The sequence below is a fragment of the Microcaecilia unicolor genome, chromosome 4 (assembly GCF_901765095.1).
Source record: "Microcaecilia unicolor chromosome 4, aMicUni1.1, whole genome shotgun sequence".
Lineage (NCBI taxonomy): Eukaryota > Metazoa > Chordata > Amphibia > Gymnophiona > Siphonopidae > Microcaecilia > Microcaecilia unicolor.
In genome coordinates this window covers 347,462,811-347,485,691 of record NC_044034.1, presented here as the reverse complement: position 1 = coordinate 347,485,691, position 22,881 = coordinate 347,462,811, and the positions used below count along the sequence as shown (strand labels likewise).

General features: G+C 44.3%; 1 protein-coding gene across 1 annotated transcript in view; it reads right to left on the bottom strand.

Annotated features, from left to right (window-relative positions):
- Window positions 1–22,881, bottom strand: part of LOC115469500 (E3 ubiquitin-protein ligase TTC3-like) — a 299,116-nt gene that overhangs the window by 226,718 nt on the left and 49,517 nt on the right. Inside the window, exon 12 of the mRNA XM_030202218.1 lies at window positions 11,225–11,345. Within this exon, the coding sequence (XP_030058078.1) occupies window positions 11,225–11,345 (121 nt within the window). The remainder of the gene's footprint in view (window positions 1–11,224; window positions 11,346–22,881) is intronic.

Sequence of the window (22,881 nt, the reverse complement as noted above, 5' to 3'; positions counted from 1 at the left end):
AGGACTACCACTGACCTCAGACCTTATATAATGCACTTCCTCCAATGTGCTATTTTTAACCTGCTGTAAAAATCCCTAAGTATGCACAGTTTAACATGACTCACAGTGTAACCACCACAATGTACTCTAACTAAACAGCTGCAATCATAAAACAGCTTGTGAAAACTGAGTACAATTTTAGCTGAAAGACACTTGTTTGCTCTGGAGTGATTTTCAGATGGAAGTAGTGCTGCGATACTAATCGTTCCCAGACACTGAATATGCATCAGCCTCAGAATGTAGCTCAGCCAGTTCAACAGCTGGCATGTGCTTCAGTTCCTATAAAGCAAGCATCAAGGCTAAGCAGATCAGCCAGGGTCTCCTTCAAGAGACAAGATGCTGGAAACCACCAGAAAGGGCAACAAAGTGGGAAGCTAATGGGCAAAATAAAAACTGGACAGAGGGTCAGCTTGGCAAAAGATGCTAGAAGTTCCTATTAGGGCTTGTTGCTCTGGTTCTGCCTGTCTTCTGAAGGAATATTTATTTATTTACTAGTAAAGAAGCCCGTTTCAGACCAAATGAAACGGGCGCTAGCAAGGTTTTCGTCGCCAACACCCTCCCTACCTCCCTGGCCAACCCCTTCGTTGTTCTGATATTGCTCCGCCCGCAACGTCATGACGTTTGACGCGAGGGCAGGGCCTCGGGAGCGATTTCCCACCCGCCTCCCTCCCTACCAACCCCTTCGTTGTTCTGCCATTGCTCCGCCCTCGAGGGCGGGGCCCGGAGCGATTTTGGTGGCTTCACCACCGCGAACCTTCAAACCTTTTTGAAGGAAGTCAGAGCTTGGCTTCACTGACGTCAGTGCCCTCAGAACGTAGAGGGTGAGTTTTATTATAGTAGATTATTACATTTGTACCCCGCACTTTCCCACTCAAAGCAGGTTCAATGCGGCTTACATAATAATATGGATTACAGAGTACTGATAGAGAAAATATAAGTTAATTATAGCAGACTAATAAAAGAGATAGGTAGGTAGAGATGGGCAAAAATAGCAAATTATAGTTTCAGTGTTTCCCCAACTAATATGCTGTCAGACCAGAACAGCATACGTCTGGCGAAGGTGCAAGCGGAAGAACAAATGGCTAGAAATGTACGGAGGGGAGACAAAAACTTCTTCAGGTATATTAGTGAAAGGAGAAAGACTAAAAAGGGGATTGTGAGACTAAAAGATACAGCAAAACGCTATGTAGAAAATGATGAAGAAAAAGCCAATTTGCTAAATAGATACTTTAGTTCTGTTTTTACTGAAGAAAATCCTGGGGAAGGACCGAGAGGGACTGGCAAAAGTACACCTGAAAACGAAGTGGATAGAGCACCGTTCACGGAAGAGAGTGTATATGAACAACCTGGAAAGCTAAAGGTGGACAAAGCCATGGGGCCGGACGAGATCCACCCCAGAATACTGAGGGAGCTCAGAGAGGTTCTGGCGGGTCCTCTTAAAGATTTGTTTAATAAATCCTTGGAGACGGGAGAGGTTCCGAGGGATTGGAGAATGGCGGAGGTGGTCCCTCTTCACAAAAGTGGGGATAGGGAAGAAGCTGGAAACTACAGGCCAGTAAGCCTCACTTCGGTTATTGGAAAAGTAATGGAAGCCATGCTGAAGGAAAGGATAGTGAATTTCCTGGAAGCCAATAAGTTGCAAGATCCGAGACAACATGGTTTCACCAAAGGGAAGTCGTGCCAAACGAATCTCATTGAATTCTTTGACTGGGTGACGGGAGAATTAAATCAAGGACGTGCTATGGACGTCATCTACTTAGATTTCAGCAAGGCTTTTGACACGGTTCCCCACAGGAGGCTCTTGAATAAACTAGAAGGGCTGAAGATAGGACCCGAAGTGGTGAACTGGATTAGGAACTGGTTGACGGGCAGACGCCAGAGGGTGGTAGTGAATGGAGTTCGCTCGGAGGAGGGAAAGGTGAGTAGTGGAGTGCCTCAGGGATCGGTGCTGGGGCCCATTCTGTTCAATATATTTGTGAGTGACATTGCCGAAGGGTTACAAGGTAAAGTTTGCCTTTTTGCGGATGACACCAAGATTTGCAACAGAGTGGACACCCCGGAGGGAGTGGAAAACATGAAAAAAGATCTGAAGAAGCTGGAACAATGGTCTAACGTTTGGCAATTAAAATTCAATGCGAAGAAATGCAAAGTGATGCACTTAGGGAGTAGAAATCCAAGGGAGGCGTATGTGTTAGGTGGGGAGAGCCTGATAGTCACGGACGGGGAGAGGGATCTTGGGGTGATAGTATCTGAGGACCTAAAGCCTATGAAACAGTGCAACAAGGCGGTGGCCGTAGCGAGAAGGTTGCTAGGCTGTATAGAGAGAGGTGTGACCAGCAGAAAAAAGGAGGTTTTAATGCCCCTGTATAAGACGTTGGTGAGGCCCCACCTGGAGTATTGTGTTCAGTTTTGGAGGCCATACCTTGCGAAGGATGTTAAAAAAATGGAAGCGGTACAAAGAAAAGCTACAAGGATGGTATGGGAGTTGCGTTCCAAGACGTATGAAGAGAGACTTGCTGACCTGAACATGTATACTCTGGAGGAAAGGAGGAACAGGGGTGATATGATACAGACATTCAAATATTTGAAAGGTATTAATCCGCAAACGAATCTTTTCCGGAGAGGGGAAGGCGGTAGTACGAGAGGACATGAAATGAGATTGAAGGGGGGCAGACTCAGGAAAGATGTCAGGAAGTATTTCTTCACGGAGAGGGTGGTGAACGCTTGGACAGCCCTCCCGCGGGAGGTGGTGGAGATGAAAACGGTAACGGAATTCAAGCATGCGTGGGACAGGCATAAAGGAATCCTGTGCAGAAGGAATGGATCCACAGAAGCTTAGCTGAAATTGGGTGGCGGGGGGAAGAGGGGTTGGTGGTTGAGAGGCTAGGATGGGGGAGGGCAGACTTATACGGGGTCTGTGCCGGAGCCGGTGATGGGAGGCGGGACTGGTGGTTGGGAGGCGGGAAATACTGCTGCACAGACTTATATGGTCTGTGCCCTGAAAAAGACAGGTACAAATCAAGGTAAGGTATACACATGAGTTTATCGTGGGCAGACTAGATGGACCGTGCAGGTCTTTTCTGCCGTCATCTACTATGTTACTATGTTAGATATACCACAGAAAAATCACTGCTGATACTCGGTGCCACAACAGCATCTCATAGCAACAAGAGACACCAATGGTAGCTCTTAAACATGTACAGTCACACATGCCTCTCCTTCTTAGCTATTCACATGCGCCCTGGAGTGTGGTCATTAAAGTGCAGAATGCAAAACATAAATACCAAGGTACTACTCTGCATAGCACCTCCTCCTCTCTCCCTCCATTAGCCACCTCCTTTGAGTTCTTCCAACCTGTCTTATCCCCAAGGTTGAATTAGACAGAGGGCATGCACCAAATACCAGAAGCAACTCACTCTTGAGTGGAAGAGCTCTGGTAGCCACATGAGGCAACTAAGGTAACTGAACTAGCTGCCCGCACCACACAGATTTTTGCTTTTACCTGCATATGGAGGAGCTAGAGTATGGGAAGCGAGGAGGTTGCTTCATGGCAAGGATCTGAGAGGACAGAACAGAGAGGCATTCACGTGTATTAAAAAGATAAAAAGTACAAGAGTAGGAGTCGGAATCTGCAGGTAGTAATACCTGCAGAGTCAAGAGCTAAAGCAGGTATGAGACATTCCCACATCTCTGTTCTGTGTTCACGGATAAAAGGCCGGGGGTAGGACCGCAGAAAACAAATGCTAATAGGAATGGATTTTCGGTACACCAGGACCAATTCGAAGACTGTGTTTGTTGTGAGGAGCTAAACTAAAAATAGACAAAGCAATAGGGCCTGATGGAATACATCTGAGGGTGCTCAAAGAACTCGGGGAAGTTTTGGCAGCTCTGTTCTCTTATCTCTTCAACCCTTCCTTAGAGTCTGGAGTAGTCTCGGAGGACTGGAGAAAGGCAGATATGATCCCTCTGCATAAGAGTGGAAGTAAGGAAAAGGTTGGGAATTACAAACCTCTTAGACTGACCTCGGTGGTTAGTAAACTAATGGAAACGCTTCTAAAGCGGAGGATTGTGAGGTTTCTAGGACTGAATGGACTGCAGGACTCGAGGCAACATGGTTTCATTAGAGGCAGGACTTGTCAGACAAATCTGATTTCTTTGACTGGATGACCATATAGTTGGATATAAGAGGGGTGCTAGATGGGTTAAAAACTGGTTAAGTGGAAGGAAACATAGTGGTAAATGGCGTTTGCTCCGAGGAAAAGGATCAGTGATGTACAGCAGGGATTGGTCCTTGTGAGTGATATTGTGGAAGGACTGTCTGGTAAAGTTTGTCTCTTTGTGGACAATACCAAACTTTGTACTTGGGTGGACACCCTGGAGGGCATGAATAGAATGTGGAGGGATCTAGTGACACTTGAAGAATGGTCCAGCAATTGGCAACCCAGATTTAATGCTAAAAAACACAGGGCCATACACTTAGGTTGCAAAAATCCAAGAGAAAGGTACAGTATAGGGGTGAAGTACTTCACTGTATGAAACAGCAAAACTTACTACTACTTAACATTTCTAGAGCGCTACTAGGGTTACGCAGCGCTGTACAGTTTAACAAAAAGGACAGCCCCTGCTCAAAGGAGCTTACAAATCTAAAGGACGAAATGTCAAGTTGGGGCAGTCTAGATTTCTTGAATATTACTACTACTACTATTTAGCATTTCTATAGCGCTGCAAGGCATACGCAGCGCTGCACAAACATAGAAGAAGACAGTGCCTGCTCAAAGAGCTTACAATCTAATAGACAAGAAATAAAGTAAACAAATCAAATCAATTAATGTGTACAGGAAGGAGGACAGGAGGGTAGGTGGAGGCGAGTGGTTACGAGTCAAAAGCAATGTTAAAGACGTGGGCTTTCAGTCTAGATTTAAAGGTGGCCAAAAATGGGGCAAGACGTAGGGGCTCAGGAAGTTTATTCCAGGCGTAGGGTGCAGCGAGACAGAAGGCGCGAAGTCTGGAGTTGGCAGTAGTGGAGAAGGGAACAGATAAGAAGGATTTATCCATGGAGCGGAGTGCACGGGAAGGGGTGTAGGGAAGGACGAGTGTGGAGAGATACTGGGGAGCAGCAGAGTGAGTACATTTATAGGTTAGTAGAAGAAGTTTGAACAGGATGCGAAAACGGATAGGGAGCCAGTGAAGTGACTTCAGGAGAGGGGTAGTATGAGTAAAGTGACCCTGGCGGAAGATGAGACGGGCAGCAGAGTTTTGAACCGATTGGAGAGGAGAGAGGTGAGTAAGTGGGAGGCCAGCAAGAAGCAGATTGCAGTAGTCTAAACGAGAGGTGACAAGGGTGTGGATGAGGGTTTTGGTAGAGTGCTCAGAAAGAAAGGGGCGGATTTTACGGACGTTGTAAAGAAAGAAACGACAGGTCTTGGCGGTCTGCTGGATATGAGCAGAGAAGGAGAGAGAAGAGTCAAAGATAACCCCAAGGTTTCGAGCTGAGGAGACAGGGAGAATGAGAGAGCCATCAACAGAAATAGAAAATGGGGGGAGTGGGGAGGTGGGTTTGGGGGGAAAAAATGAGAAGTTCGGTTTTGGTCATGTTTAATTTCAGGTGGCGTTGAGACAGCCAGACAGCAATGTCAGACAAGCATGCAGAAACTTTGGTTTGGATGCAAGTTGAGATATCAGGGGTAGAAAGGTAGATTTGGGAGTCATCAGCATAGAGATGGTAGGAACCACCTAACCACTATAGAGGTATAGTGGTTAGGTGCCGAAGGCGACATTGAAGAGGTGGGCTTTGAGCAAGGATTTGAAGATGGGCAGGGAGGGGGGCCTGGAGTATGGGCTCAGGGAGTTTATTCCAAGCATGGGGTGAGGCAAGGCAGAAAGGGCGGAGCCTGGAGTTGGCGGTGGTGGAGAAGGGTACTGAAAGGAGGGATTTGTCTTGAGAGCGGAGGTTACGGGTAGGAACGTAAGGGGAGATGAGGGTAGAGAGGTAAGGAGGGGCTGCAGATCGAGTGCATTTGTAGGTTAGTAGGAGAAGCTTGAACTGTATGCGGTACCTGATCGGAAGCCAGTGAAGTGATTTGAGGAGAGGGGTGATATGAGTATATCGGTCCAGGCGGAAGATAAGACGTGCAGCAGAGTTCTGAACGGACTGTAGGGGGGATAGATGGCAAAGTGGGAGGCCAGTGAGGAGTAGGTTGCAGTAGTCAAGGCGAGAGGTACTTGGGGGTGATTGTGTTCTATAATGTCAAGGTAGCCAAACAGGCAAAAAAGGTGACAGTCAAAGCCAGAAGGATGCTCGAGTGCATAGGGAGAGAAATGGGCAACAAGAAAAAAAAAAAAAGGAGGTGATAGTGCCCTTGTATAAGTCTCTGGTGAAGCCTCATTTAGAATAATCTGTGCAAGTCTGGAGATGGCACCTACGAAAAAATATAATAAACAGGATGGAGTCGGTCCAGAGGGTGGCTACAAAATTGATTAGTGGTGTCTTTCATAAAGCATGAGGACAGAGTTAAGGCTCTCAATACGTATACCGTGGAAAGCAGTCTGTGGAGTACCCTCAAGGATCACCATTATCACCAATACTCTTCAACATGATGATGATCCCATTGGCCAAGTCCCTATCCAAACGAGGCCTTAACCCATTCATCTATGCAGATGACGTCACAAATCTACATTCCCTTCAGACATGACTTGACTGAAATAACCAAAGAAATAAATGATAGCCTGAACATCATGAACTCCTGGGTAAACTCATTCCAACTGAAACTGAAAAAAAACAACACACTGCCTTATCCTCTCTTCTCAACATAACTTCAAACCTACAACTTTAAACACCCCAGGACACACACTCCCTATCTCAGATAGCCTAAAAATACTTGGAGTAACTATCGACTGCAACCTCACTCACGAGAGCCAAGTAAAAACAGTAATACAGAAAATATTCTACTCAATGTGGAAACTCAAATGAATAAAACCTTTCTTCCCGAGGGATACCTTTCATAAACTAGTATAATCAATGGTCCTAAGCCACGCAGACTACTGCAATGGTGTCTATGTGGGTTGCAAAGAACAACTCACTAAAAAACTACAAACCGCCCAAAACACAGCAGCCAGACTGACGATTTGACAGCGTCAAACCCCTTCGAGAAAAGCTGCACTGGCTCCCAATCAAAGGACGGATCATTTCAAAATCTGCACCTTAGTCCACAAAACCATTTACGGCATAGTCCCAGGATACATGACAGACCTCATTGATCTACCAACTAGAAACAGACTCAGATCAGCACAATCGTACCTAAACTTACCTTACCCAAACTGTAAAGGGTTAAGATATAAAACAACTCGCGCATCTAGTTTCCCCTACATAAGCGCACAACTATGGAATGGACTCCCATATGCATTGAAAACAATACATGACCACCTAAACTTCAGGAAATCATTGAAAACCCATCTCTTCAAAAAAACCTTATCCCACCGATTCAACATAAATCCCCACACCCAGCAACACAAGATAATCTATGATCGTACTGGACAATTTATTATACTTGACCCCATGACGCCTGAAACACTTCTACCTGTTACCATAACACAACCTTGTATTTGTTATCATCCGTAATGGCAATCGCCTTACGATACTTTGTAAGCCACATTGAGCCTGCAAATAGGTGGGAAAATGTGGGAGTATAAATTTAACAAATAAATAAATAAATAAATACTTTGGAAGAAAGGTGGGAGAGAGGGGATATGATAGACATTTAAATACTTCTCTGACATTAATGTACATGAGGTGAGCCTCTTTCAAATGAAGGTAAACTGGAATGAGAGGGCACAGGTGTAATCTAAGGAAATACTTTTTCACAGAAAGGGTGGTGGATGTGTGGAATTGCCACGCAGTGGAGGTGGTGGAGACTAGGACTGTGTCTGAATTTAAGGAAGTGCAAGATAGGCACATGGGATCTCTTACAGAAAGAAGGAGATAGTGGTTGCTGTGGATGGGCAGACTGGATGGCCATTCAGCTCTGATCTGCCATCATGTTTCTATCAAGACGACTGGAATGAAGCAAAGATCAAAAGGAGAGAGACGCCCCAAGGTTAGACTCCTCTATGCATATGGCCAAATTCTAGCTAAAGCTAAAGAGCTGCAGATGTAGATAACCTACAAAGGTAACCTGTAAATTATTCTCCAGTTTCAATACTAAAGGAAAATTTAAAAAGATAATGACCGTAAAGGTGAATCATCATTTTAATGTGTGAATGACTGCATATGTAGCAAATAACTCTTTTGCAACAGATCAATTTATGCTTCATTTGTTTTCCTTTTCCATTGACCCCAATATAGCACAACCCCACATTTAATGCAATGATATATTATGGATCCCAAACACTGTTATAACGGGGTTCCACAGTACCATTTTTTATGTAGTGCTAGATTCTTACTGTATCAAACTCAGAAATGTTTTCTTTATATATTTTTTACAAAAATATTTTTTTATATATGATTTTCATATTTGTTTTATTTTTTTGTTCAAATTTTGTTTTATTTGTGTTACTTTTGCAGATTTGCTTTGGCTCCTAAAGCAGGCACTCTAGCACCGAAATGCAGAACTGCTTCGAGTCTGTGTTTTGTACTTCTAATAAAACAATTGCCCTTGAACTGGTATTGGATTGGTTGTTCTCGAGGCAGATAACGTGCAATGTTATACATCCACATTAAGCATTAGTAAAAAGATGTCAGAGTGACTTGATAAACAGGTCATACAAACAATCAATGGTAAAAGGACACAAACTCATGATCCAGTTTTATTTCTGGCTTGCTGGTGTCTGCTTCACCTGTGCAATCGTACTTTCTACTTCAGACCCAAACAGCTTATTAATGGAGGGTGGCAGATGAGTTCAAGGTGCTAGAGGTGTGCTGTGTTCAGTGAGCGAGAGAAGATACACAAAATTAGATCACTAAAGATGGAGGAGTAGCCTAGTGGTTAGTGCAGTGGACTTTGATCCTGGGGAACTGAGTTTGATTCCCACTGCAGCTCCTTGCGACTCTGGGCAAGTCACTTAACCCTCCATTGACCCGGTACAAAATAAGTACCTGAATATACGTAAACCGCTTTGAATGTAGTTGATATACCGCCTTTCTGAGGTTTTTGCAAGTCCCATTTCCCTTTCCCCTTCCCTATATGAACAGCAATGTTTTCCACTTATTGGAGGGAGAGAGGAGAGGAAGGAAAGGGCAGAAGAATACTAGTGAAGCAAACCAAATTGAAAAGGAAATGAGAAAAACATTTCCCTTTGTCTATTTCTAAAAATTAACCAATGTCATCAAAAATGGATCTCGCGATAGGCAATTCTGTAATTTGGATAACAGAAACATCTGGACAGATGTCACTTCTCTCAGACTCTTTGTAACTCAGAGGTCAAAACACAGACTAAGAGCTGGTCACAAAAAGAATTCAACATACCTGTGTGATACTAACTCTGCTAATACCATTATGTGCTATGCAAGGCAGCTAGAAGGGTGTGGAATGAAAGGAGGAGAAGAACTTCAAAACAGCTCAAACACTGAATAATGCCAAAGTTTCTGGAGTACAGCTGCTTTTAAGAGAAAACAAACTTATCAGATGCCATTGTGTCTGGACACTTTCTTCTCTTACTATTCTGCTTGCTATGCTTCACCCCTTCCTTCCAATCAGAAGATCTACTTTAAATTTAAACTGAAAAAAACTGCTGACCAGAGACAGCAGCAGTGGCATGACCAGACAACCAATTTGGGGTGGGCCTGAGCCCAAAGTGGGTGGGCACAAAATTTTCTCTGCCCCACCCTACCCCCCACCTCAAAACATACATACTTTAGCTAATGAGGATCCTCAAGTTTTGGCAGCTGAAGACTTCCTCCGAAGGTGGCCAGAACGTCTTTTTACCAAGCTTGGCGGGCAGCAGCAATGTCCATAAGCCATCAATGCCTGCACCCCATGCATATTTAACCCTTTAGTGTCCAATGTTCCCGTAATAAGCCATATGGGAACAGATTCATGGGAACATTGGACACTAAAGGGTTTTAAGCCATACAACTAAGTATGTTGTTGGTGGCTCAAGGATGCTACTGCCAACTAAAGAGCTTGGTAGAAGGGAGTTCTGGACATCTTTAAAGTGGGGCCAAAGGGGCCTTGGCCCCCGTATATTTGGCCCTGGACCCCCCTGCCGACAACAGAAGATGCTGCCGGGGGGGGGGGGGGGGGGAAGAAATGTTGGACATGGGGTGGAGCAGGGGCGTAGCCAGGCTTTGGTGGGAGGGGGGTCCGGAGTTCTGTTTCTGGGTCCCCCGCCAGCGGGTTGGCGGCAGGAGGGGGGTGTGTCGAGAGTCTGCAAGGCTTCGTTCTGTTTCTGTGAGTCTGACGTCCTGCATGTACAACGTACAATGTGCAGGACGTCAGACTCAGAAACAGAACGAAGCCTTGCCTTGCACCAGAAGAGGAGGACCTCGGCTGGTGGGGGTTGGGGTCCCACACAAGCAAAAGGTAGGCAGCAGCAGGGGGGTTGGCGGCGGGAGGGGGGAGGTCGAGAGGGTCATCAGCAGGGAGGGGGGTCAAAGTTGGTGGTGGTGGCAGAAGGGGGGGTCAGCAATGGTGGTGGGGGGGGGGGGGGTAAAGTGCCCCCTCACCTCTGCTCCGGACACCCCTCCCACCAAAGCCTGGCTATGCCCCTGCTCCACCCCATGTCCAACAATTCTTCCCCACCTCCCCCCCACCCCCCGGCAGCATCTTCTCCCCTTCCTTTCCCTCCCAACATCTCTCCCCCATGGAGGAGTAGCTAGTAGTTAGTGCAGAGGACCCAGTTCCTGGGGAACTGGTTCGATTCCCACTACAGCTCCTTGTGACTCTGGGCAAGTCACTTAACCCTCCACTGCCCCAAGTACAAATAAGTACCTGTATATACTATGTAAACCACTTTAAATGCAGTTGCAAAAACTACAGAAAGTTCCATTTCCCAACCTCTCTCCCCCTTCCCTTCCCCCACTTTGGTGATAATCCTCCCCTACTACCACAAACACTCAATGCTAAAATACCCTTCAATTTATCCCATAAGTGGGATGTTACCATCCTAGGTAACGTCCCCCATCATGTACTATCACTTTAAATCATTCCAATGCCCACAACACAAAGGTAGCAAAAAGATTCAGACTTGCCTTATCTGGATTCTGAGAACACCTTTGATCCTTGAGTTCCGACTCTTTTTTGCTCTTCCCTTTTTTGTCATTTCCTTTACAGTCTAATGAAGCAGAAAGGTGGGGGCTTGCAACTAACCTACTGGAAAGTGTAACAGAAAAAGCATTTCCTGATCATTCAGCAAGTACAATGGGCTTATAAACTGCTGCTCAAACAGGAAGCAAACCCTGCCTATTAAACATGTATCCAAGCAGACAGTGTCAAAAAGCAGAATCGAAAGCAAAGGACTGCAGTTCACAAGCAACAGCAATACTGTACTATCACATTCCTGGAGGCTACACATAAACACAGGCTGTGAATAAGTACACACACCCTGTGCAGTGCAAAACAAAAGTATAAGTAGTAACCATTTGCACCTTTATGGAGTAAAACAATTAATTCTTTTAAAACTCAGCCTGCATCCTTGGTGTGCTATCTGAAAACTGGTAATATTTGCACTGAAGAGAAAGTAATTTTATGGCTTATTGTTTTAGAACGTCTTTCAAATAGCTCTTCTGCCCAGGATTCTGGGCATAATTACATAAAATTTGATTGTACCCTTGCTTTGAAAAAGTGGAATAAAATAAAGAGCTACTCCAATCCCCTGAAAAAAAAGGTTTATTACACACTATGCAAAATAAACAGCACTGTTTTGGAGTCAGTCTTATTTCAAACTCTCCCCACCCCCCCCCAATAAACATAAAAATAGACGTTTTCTTTGTTTGGAATTAGGAGTGGTATCAGTTTGTTATCGTATTAGAGTTGTAGCAGTCCCATTGTGATTATTCTTAGACATTGATGCTTAGTGCTTTAGGCAGGGCTGTGGAATCGAAGTCGTGGATTCAGAGTCATTAAACGTGTATAAACTCCAGCTTCAAAACAAAAAACACAGCTGATCTCTATATATAAAAGGCAACACCAACGTTCTATGAAGCCTCCAACCGGAAGTGTGAAGGGGGAGAGATATCCGGTTTCCCCATGAGTGTCTGCCCCGCCCTCGCTCTCTCTCTCTCTAACACAAACAGTAAAGGAAAACAGCAAAGCAGGAAATCAAATCGCTCTCTCTAACAATGAAGGACTCAGAGGGGGGAGGGGAGAGAGGGCAGAGAGGGCAGGAGGAACACACACACTCCCACATGCACACAGAAGAAAACCTTGCTAGCCCCCGTTTCATTTGCATCAGAAACGAGGCTTTTTTACTAGTATATAATAAACAGTTAAATTTAATATATATCATCTATTTTTGTCCTGGATCTAAAGTACTGGTAAATGTAAATTATATTTACCAGTACTTTAGATCCAGAACAAAAAATGTAAAGCCTATCAGTCAGCGATGGACAGTAGAAAACAGAGGAGTCAGACTCGAAGGTTTTGTGTACCGACTCCATAGCCCTGGGTCATGAGAGAGAGATTTGCATGCAGTACAGGAAGTGCATGCAGATCTCTCTCATGAATATTTATTATGGATATCCTGAAAACCTGACTGGCTGTGGCCACATGTGATTAAGTTTGCACATTCAACAACTTCAGATCATTTATGTCCAATAAAAAAAAGCATAGTAACATTTGAAAGAAATTCATCTTATTTACTTAACAGATCATAATTACAGTAGCATAATACTGTAAATACAAATTGGCCCAGTCTACTTAGCTGTACTTCTCACACTTTAGGTAGATGGATTACAAATTCCCATAATTCTCCAAAGTGAGGACTGAGTAATGGCCAAGTAAGCCAAGCCACTATGACTAGCACCCCAACCCGTCCTTAAGCTAATGCAGGGGTTCTTATCCTATTTTGATTCTTGCATCCCTTTAACTGAATGTGAAATTCTCATACCCCCTCCCTAAATCACAAGTGACTGTCAGCAACATATGTCATGTTAGCTGCTAACATTGTTAAAATTACAATACAGTTATATTACCAATAACTGTGCTAATAACTGCCTTCACTCTGTGTAGTAAGTTTCATCACACTGCTAAGACTTTTCTGTACTCTGTTTGACCTCTTTCTAGCATCACTGGTTCAGAACCCCTGTGCTCACATTATTTTATTTTTGTATTTTATTTCGATTTTGCTCACAACTTTTTCAGTAGTAGTTCAAGGTGAGTTACATTCAAGTACATTGGATATTTCTCTGTCCCAGGAGGGCTCACAATCTTAAGTTTGCACCTGAGGCAAGGGAGGGTTAAGTGACTTGCCCAAGATCACAAGGAGCACCAGTGGGATTTGAACTGGCCACCTCTGTATTGCAAGACCGGTGCTCACTCCTCCACTATAGCTACATTCCATGTAGAATCTCAAATAGTAGCAACAGAATTTCAAATAGTAGCAACATTCCATGTAGAATCTCAAATAGTAGCAACATTCCATGTAAAATCTCAGATAGTAGCCATAGAATCTCAAATAATTTATTTGGATTTTGCTCACACCTTTTTCAGTAGTAGCTCAAGGTGAGTTACATTCAGGTACACTGGATATTTCTCTATCCCAGGAGGGCTCACAATCTAAGTTTGTTCCTGAGGCAATGGAGGGTTAAGTGATTTGCCCAAGATCACAAGGAGCAGCAGTGGGATTTGAACTGGCCACCTCTGGATTGCAAGACCGGTGCTCTAACCACTTGGCCATTCCTCAGATAATATCTGAAAAGAAAGCCTTCTATGCAGCTTACAAAGGACAAAGTTACCAATCAAGGGAAAGCATACTCTACAGGTAAGGAATACCATATCTAGTAGGGTTCATCTAATAACACACATCAATTTCATACGCATTTTTAAAAATGGCATAAGTTCATATGAAACATGGTTAATAAACAAGGAGAAAACTGACATGCTACTTCAAGCAGGAGCATAACTCAGCTACCCCACTCTCTGCATGGATGGGCAGCATTATAACATCCTAAAAAAAGCAGAATCCCCCCCTCTCTCCCCTCCCCCCCACCCTTCAGTAAAGGAGAATCCCTTGATGTTAATTTGGAACTTGATACATGAAGAGAGCTAATCATTTTCTCTCTGGTGCTATTCAAACCACTGCAGGGTTACTCTTAGTGGCTGAAATGGGAGGTTGAAGGAAGATCAAGGGTAATTAAAAGGACAGAGGCCCTGCACCTACTCCAAGAGAATACAACTTCAGAAGCTCCAAAATATATTTTACAGTTATATTTTTATCCTTTTGGGATACTGCATGTGACTTGTTTTACAAGACTTATGTCTAAGTAGCGCTATATAAATGCTAAGTAGTAGTAGTACTAGTAAGCAAGCTCTGAAACCTCTTCTATAGCAGGCTTGTCCAAGTTCAGTCCTCAAAGACCGCAAGCACACCATACTTTCTAGGATATCCCTAATGAATATGTATCCCCTCTAACCTCTGTGAGAAATTCCTCAAAACGTTACAATTATATATCAATTACCCTAGTAACTTTGGTTGTTTTTAATATGAATTCTTTATTTATTCTTTATTCCTTACAAATTTATAATTCTATAAAACATTAAAACTCCCTCACCTTCACATACTCAATCACACACATTCACACCAAACTAACATTAAATTGTTTTAAATTCACAGCGTGAGTGATTCAAACTATCACAAGTTCCAAAGTGAGTTCTCACCCATATATTAACAACACCGTTTGTCTTTCCTTTTTCTATAAAGAATTTAACTGTGATTCTATATCTAACCACAGAAAAGTTCTTAATGTCCAGTACAGCAGTCAAAATGACTCTCCCTGGTATCATAAAACAGTTACTTTTCCTAAGACTCTCTTTTCCTGGTGAATTGTTAATTGCTTCTTTTTTCAATTTGCATCTCAATGTCATGGGCTTCAATCTGAGGGCTGTTTTTCTTGCTGTGATTGCCAATTCAGCTCAACTGGATCAGGCTACACAGTACCTCCATTGTTAATCCCTCCCCTGTTCATTTCACTCAGTCTGTGTTTAACCAATGCCCAACACAATTGTGTTTCGCTCTACGCATCATCAGGGGCGATGATTCTGATTCTAAAAAAACAACAGTGAGGAATACTATCTTGCTTCCTAGATTATGTTTCTGATAAATCACTTTGTGTTTATATGTTTCACATACCTTATCATATTTTCTATTTCATTATGCTCTACAGCTCAGTCAGGTCGGAACACCCACCTGCCTGTATCAAATGGGGATTACTCCTCCTCAGACAACACTCATGGGTCCATCCAAGTTTCTGTCCCTTCACCAGTGGATTGCACAGTTCCTGTCTTTTATAACCCCGCCCACTCAATAGTTTTGTTTAATCCTGTTGGAGAAACTGTCCTCCATTGGAAGATAAAACATTGTTCTATCTTTAACATATTGTGTAGTATATTGCCCCCCCTGGTGGCTTCTATTTGTACCAATACCGTAAATCTCAATTCTTCCACTCCATGTCCTAATTAGATCCAGTGATTCACCAGTGGGGCTTCCCTTTTACTCAGTCTTATATTGCTTAGATGTTGTGCAATTCAGTATTTAATTTTCTTTATTGTTTGTCCTATGTATATCAAGCCACATGGGCACTGGATTGCGTATATAACATAATCAGACTCAAAATTTGTTTTACTCTAAGTAAAACCTTTTTTCTTTGTCCTGATTAGGGATCCTAATCCATTTACCTTCCATTACTAAAAGGGCAATATCTACAACCTGTACATTTATAGTGACCCCCTTCTGTGTTTGAAACACTCCTGCCTTTTCTTAATTTCTCTCCCAAATTTAATCCCCTCTTGTATGTAAATCTGGGGGTATGTTGAAATACCTTATGAAGCCCAAACAGAGTCCAATGTTTTTGTATGATTTTTTTCACTCTTTCAATGTTTGCTACATACGGGAGGATACATGAAATTCTATTTTCTTTACTTTCCCTCCCCTTCTCTAGCAGCCACTCCCGATGTGCATTATATGCCCTTTTAAATGCTTTATATAAGTACATAAGTAATGCCACACTGGGAAAAGACCAAGGGTCCAATGAGTCCAGCATCCTGTCCATGACAGCGGCTAATCCAGGCCAAGGGCACCTGGCAAGCTTCCCAAACGTACAAACATTCTATACATGTTATTCCTGGAATTGTGGGTGCACAATTTTTTTTAGGGTAACCCCGTTCTCTGAAGCGCTTTCACATCAATTCTGCCTGATCCAAGAAATCTTCCTTATAGGTACATATTCTGCGTATCCTTAAAAACTGTCCAATGGGGATACCATCTTTTAATGGGGTGGGATGGTGACTTGTATAATGTAACAAGGTATTTCTATCAGTAGATTTGTGGAAAACGTTTGTAGAGAAGGAACCCTCAGAGTAATTAATTGTCATATCCAAAAATTCACATTGGTCACTTCCTACTTTAGTTGAAAAGGTAATGTTGCTATCACAATTATTTAAATATGTAGAGCATAATGAAATAGAAAATATGATAAGGTATGTGAAACATATAAACACAAAGTGATTTATCAGAAACATAATCTAGGAACATAATATAGAAACATAATCTAGGAAGTCTACTCACTTGTCCTTTAGATTGTAAGCTCTTTGAGCAGGGCCTGTCTTTTTATGTTAAATTGTACAGCGCTGCGTAACCCTAGTAGCGCTTTAGAAATGTTAAGTAGTAGTAGTAGGAAGCAAGATAGTATTCCTCACTGTTTTTTTAGGATCAGAATCATCGCTCTGATGATGCGTAGAGTGAAACACAATTGTGTTGGGCATTGGTTAAACACAGATTGAGTGAAACGAACAGAGGAGGGCCCGAGCCAGCTGAGCTAAATTGACAATCACAGCAAGAAAAACACCCCTCAGATTGAAGCCCATGACATAGTAACATCCAATGATGGGTCCTTTCCGGGAGGAATATTAGCTCCCTCAACCTGAGGGTCATCTTAGCCTTGAATGGGTGGCAGAGACGGTTGGGAGGCGGGGCTAGTGCTGGGCAGACTTATACGGTCTGTGCCAGGGCTGGTGGTTGGGAGGCGGGGATAGTGCTGGGTAGACTTATATGGTCTGTGCCAGAGCCGGTGGTGGGAGGCGGGGCTGGTGGTTGGGAGGCGGGGATAGTACTGGGCGGACTTATACGGTCTGTGCCCTGAAAAAGACAGGTACAAATCAAGGTAAGGTATACACAAAAAACTAGCACATATGAGTTTATCTTGTTGGGCAGACTGGATGGACCGTGCAGGTCTTTTTCTGCCGTCATTTACTATGTTACTATGTTCCCACAAGTCCTCAACATCCAAAAAATTATCTAAGGATGCGAAAGAACCCAACCAGGCCAAGTCACCCTGTTCCTGCCTATCAGCCAAATGTAGCAATTTTGCCTCTAAAGGACCCCCTGTCTCTTAGGTCCCCAATGGTACCAGCACTGCAGGAACTGGTAAGCCCTGCTTCAAACAGAAAGCCTGGAGCAATAAGAGCACACACTCTAGCAAGAAGGGAGGCACATCACCTCATGAATCATATCTCGTAAGCACCGAGGGCTCATCAGCGAGAGCCCAAATGGAAGAGAGCACTGCCAAAATGATGGAGCTTTCTGCAAAATTTGGCTCCAGGGAACTGCCCTGACCAAACTCTACCGCACCTGGCTGCCCCAACCTATCTGCAACGCGCCACCAGAGGTTGCCTGCCTTACAGTTTCTTCAGGGAGAGACTGCACACACGTGGCAAAGGCTGCTAACAGAGGAGATGAAGTGCTGAACAGTGCAGCAGCATGCCCTCTCAGAGGGAGCAGACATCCTGATGAAGGAAGGCCACCACAGCATCCCAGCCAAAGACTTTCCACTTGACCCCTGAAAGCAAAACTGTATGGAGTCATAAATGACCTCAGGATTCCACAAGGCTCTGTATGAGTTCTGTGTTCCTTACTCGTCTTCCTCTACTCCACCCCAACTTGTTGTTCCAATCAGCTCCCAGAGGTACACTAGGAACCCCTCCCATTACTGAAGAGAGAGGAGGCAGAGGCGCAGTTACACTAGAAAAGGGGGGAGAGGGAAGGGAAGGACCAGATGAATGTGTGTGCATACTCAGAGCACTATGACCAGCAGGCCTTGAAGAACAGCTCCTCACTGTTCTTCTTTTTTTTTTTTGTGGGGTCAAAAACAGGAAGGCGGAATTGGGAGCAGAGACCGCTCGCAACTCCAGGAGATTGATCTGAAGACCTTTTTCCTGGAGGGACCAAACTCCTTGAGTGTGAAGCCCATCGACATGAGCTCCCCACCCCAGGAGGGATGCATCTGTTGTCAGCACTTTTTGTGACTGAGGAATTTGAAAGGGACGTCCCATGGTCAAATTGGATCGAACTGTCCACCACTGAAGGGAATTGTGGACAGCTGGATTTCATCCTCTAGATCCCCTGCAGCTTGTTACCACTGAGAAGCTAGGGTCCACTGAGCTGATCTCATGTGAAGACGGGCCATGGGTATCACATGGACTGTGGAGGCCATATGGCCTAGAAGTCTCAACATCTGCTGAGACGCCCTGGCCAAGGAAACTAGAGACAGAAGATTGTCTGCTCTCGCCTCTGGAAGATAGGCACGAGCCGTCTGCGAGTCCAGCAGAGCTCCTATAAATTCCAGTTTCTGAACAGGGAAAAGATGGGACTTGGGGTAATAACAAACCCGAGTAGCTCCAGCAGTTGAATAGTCATCTGCATGGACTGTAGAGCTCCTGCCTCTGATGTGTTCTTCATCAGCCAATCGTCGAAATAAGGGAACACATGGACTCCCAGTCTGCGTAGCGACGCTGCAACTACTGCCAGGCATTTTGTAAAGACCCTGGGCGCAGATGCCAGACCAAAGAGCAGCACACAATACTGGAAGTGTGCGTTCCCAGACGGAATCGAAGATACCTCCTGTGAGCTGGAAGTATCGGGATGTGTGTATAAGCATCCTTTAAGTCCAGAGAGCATAGCCAATCATTCTCCCGAATCACGGGAAGAAGGGTGGGACTAGGAATTTGTTCAGGGCCCTTAGGTCTAGGATGGGACGCATCCCGCCCCTGTTTTCTTTTGCACAAGAAAGTACCTGGAATTGAATCCCAGCCCTACTTGCCCTGGTGGAACGGGCTCAACCGCATTGGCGCCGAGAAGGGCGGAGAGTTGCTCTGCAAGTACCTGCCTGTGCTGGAAGCTGAAGGATTGAGCTCCTGGTGGGCAATTTGGAGGTCTGGATTTCAAATTGAGCGAGTATCCTAACCGGACAATTTGAAGAACCCACCGATCAGAGGTTATCAGAGGCCACCTTTGGTGAAAAAATGTTAACCTCTCCCCGACCGGCAAGTCATCCGGCACAGACACCTTTATAGCAGCTATGCTCAGCTGCAGCCAGTAAAAAGCCCGTCCCTTGCTTTTGCTGGGGAGAACGAGCACGCTGGGGATGAGCCTGAGAAGGCTGTCGAGAAGGAGGATTGTACAAACGCTTTTTATAAGCATAGGGAGCATTCTTCCTTCCCAGGAAAAATCGTCTACCTGATGAGGTAGTAGCAGAAAGCGCCCGGCGGGAGAGATTGTCCATAGCGGTTTCCCACTGCGTGATCTGATCAACCACTTGCTCGACTTTCTCACCAAAAATATTATCCCCCCAACAAGGGACATCCGCAATCCGCTGCTGGACTTGATTGTCCAGGCCAGAGGCATGCAGCCATGAGAGTCTGTGCATCACTATACCTTGGGCAGCGGTTCTGGATGCAACATCAAAAGAATCGTAAGCACCCCTGGACAGGAATTTACGACACGCCTTCTGCTGCCTGACCACCTCCTGAAAGGGCTTGGCCTGCTCTGGAGGGAGCTTATCAACCAAGTCCGCCAGCTGCTTCACCATGTTCCTCAAGTGAATGCTCGTGTAGAGCTGGTAGGATTGAATTTTGGCCACAAGCATAGAGGCCTGATAAGCCTTTCTCCCAAAAGGAGTCCAGGGTTCTAGATTCTCTTCCCGGGGGCGCCAAAACAAAGTCTCTAGAACTCCTGGCTCTCTTGAGCGGAATCCACAACCATAGAGTTGTGAGGTAACTGCGACTTCATCAGCTCAGGTTCTCCGTGAATCCGATATTGGGACTCAGCTTTCTTAGGAATGGTGGGATTACTTAGTGGTTTCATCCAGTTCCACATTAAGTGTCTCCTTGAGCACATTATGCAAAGGAACGGTGGATAACTCCTTAGGTGGCAAAGGATAGTCAAGGACCTCGAGCATCTCAGTCCTGGGCTCATCCTCAGATACCACAGGGAAGGGAATAGCCACAGTAATTTCCCGGACAAATGAAGAGAAAGAAAGACTCTCCGGGGAAGAAAGCTTTGTTTCTGGTGAAGGAGTAGGATCAGAAGGAAGACCACAAGACTCCTTGGAAGAGAAATACCTGGGATCTTGCCCTTCATCCCACGAGGCATCCTCACTGGTATCGAACAAAGAGTTCCTCAACTGCAGTCCGAAACCGGGCCCGTCTCGATGCCGAGGAACCATGTCCTCGACGGCGATGTCGAGAAGTCGACTCCCATGCCAGCGGCGATGTCGATGGGGAGTCGATCTTGGTGGCAGCAGAAGCCGATGCCACACCGAAGCCTGTGTCCGCTTTTTAAGGCTAAGACACAACTTACAGGTGTCTGGGCGATGGTCGGGCCCAAGGCATTGAAGACACCATGCGTGGGGGTCGGTACCTGAGAACGTCCGGTTGCACCAAGTACACTTCTTGAAGCCGCTGGGAGTCCTCGAAGACATGGACGGCAAAATAGCGGCGGCAAAGTCAAAATTTGCAATTGTGCCAATAAAAAGGGCACAAAAATGAGAAAAAGCATACACGCGGCCTAAGAAGGCTGCGACGAAAACGAAAGGAAACTTAAAGGGCCAAACTAAGAAATTAGGGGGTTTTTTTTGTTTTTTTTTTAAGTTTTGTAGGCAGGATAAAAGAAAGACTAAAGAAAGACAAAAGAGGGAGAAAAACTCCCAAACGTGATACCAAAAAGGAAGACTCTTTCTCTGGACCTGAGGAGAGAGACCGACGAAGCAGCCACTCTCCACCACGGTAAAAGAAAAAACTGTGCGGGGACTCGCGCGACAGGCGGGAAGACGGCCGCGCATGCACCCTGCATGCTGGAAGGCTCTGGCAAAGTTTTGTTTATTTTGCTCTGGAAAATTGCCATCTCTGGGCCGCCGTGGACGCCGACCCATCAGTGAGAACAAGCAGCCTGATTGTCCTCGGTCAAAAACAAGTTTCCCCTTTCCAATACCTTGAAAATTCTAATATATGATCTTATAGTCCGTAAAGCACTTCTATGTGGATTACAATCTCTTAAGAAGCCAGAACACTTCTGGGAAATAAATCAAAATTTCTAAAACAATGCTGCTAAAATTTAATAATCAATAGTCATTAAAAAGCAACTGTCTAGGATCCCATTAAAAACCTTTAAAAATAAGCTGTATTCTTGATAATTATCAATAAAACTCTTTGGAAAACAATAAACCCCCTTTTAAATAGTATAACCAACTCGGACATATACGACGAAGCTAAGCCATGCACAATTTTAAAAATCATAGTGCAAGCTTTAAAAATAACGCTTGCTTCTAAAGGAAACCAATGCAATTCAATTAACAGAGCAATCATTCTTATTGTGTCTCTGAGCCGAACACAGCAATCTGGCAGCTGTATTTGTATAGTCTAATTTGAACTGAATCGATTCTAAACCACCCAAGAAAAATTATATTACAAGGGTCTGTTTGTGACAGGACCAATGACTGAACCATATTGTAAATTAATCTGTATTGAAAAATAGTGCCTAATCTTACCTAACATTTTTTTAAAGTCATGAAAATCTTTTTAACTAAAGTATTTACTTGTATAGCCTAAGAAACTAGGGTTTAACCAAATACAGAGTAACTTCAGAGAATCACTTACAGAAAACACACAATCATCAAATGCTAAATTTGAGACTAGAGTAGGGAGGGTGGACTCAACCACGTAAATTTTGTTTTTATCTTATGTAATACACATATACACATTCTTTTTTTGGGGGGGAGGGCTAATTTTGGACTGCAAACAAACAGAATTGGTTCCTGTTGGGCTACAAAACCATAAGCCTTTATTTATGGATGCTTAGGCTTCTCCTCCCTATATCATAATCCCCAATTTGCCCAGTCGCTGCAGTTACCATACTTGACCAGGGGTCACAGACCATAGTCCCCTCTAGAATCCAATATTCTCACACCTTAAGTTGGTCCACCAGGTGCTGCTGATCTACAATAATCAGGACTCCTTCTCCCAACTCAATAGGAGCTGTAAACACTGCCGCTACAGTATCCACAGCCCCAGACAGCCTAGGGAGCAGAAGCCAAATTCAGGAATTAAACCCAGGTTTCCTACCTAGAAACACAGCAATACCACCGAGTGACCAGGATAGGCCAAATCTGGACCAGCATATCAGGAATTAAACCCAGGTTTCCTACCTAGAAACACAGCAATACCACCGAGTGACCAGGATAGGCCAAATCTGGACCAGCATATATATTTTTTTAAAAAGTATTTTATTTTTTCCTCTAGAGAAAATACAAATGCAGTCAGTTGTGAAGCAAACTGATGTACATTAAAAGCTACCAGTCCACGGCCTACATAATATTTATGTTTAAATCTTGGGCTTCGCCTAAATGCAACCGTACTGAAT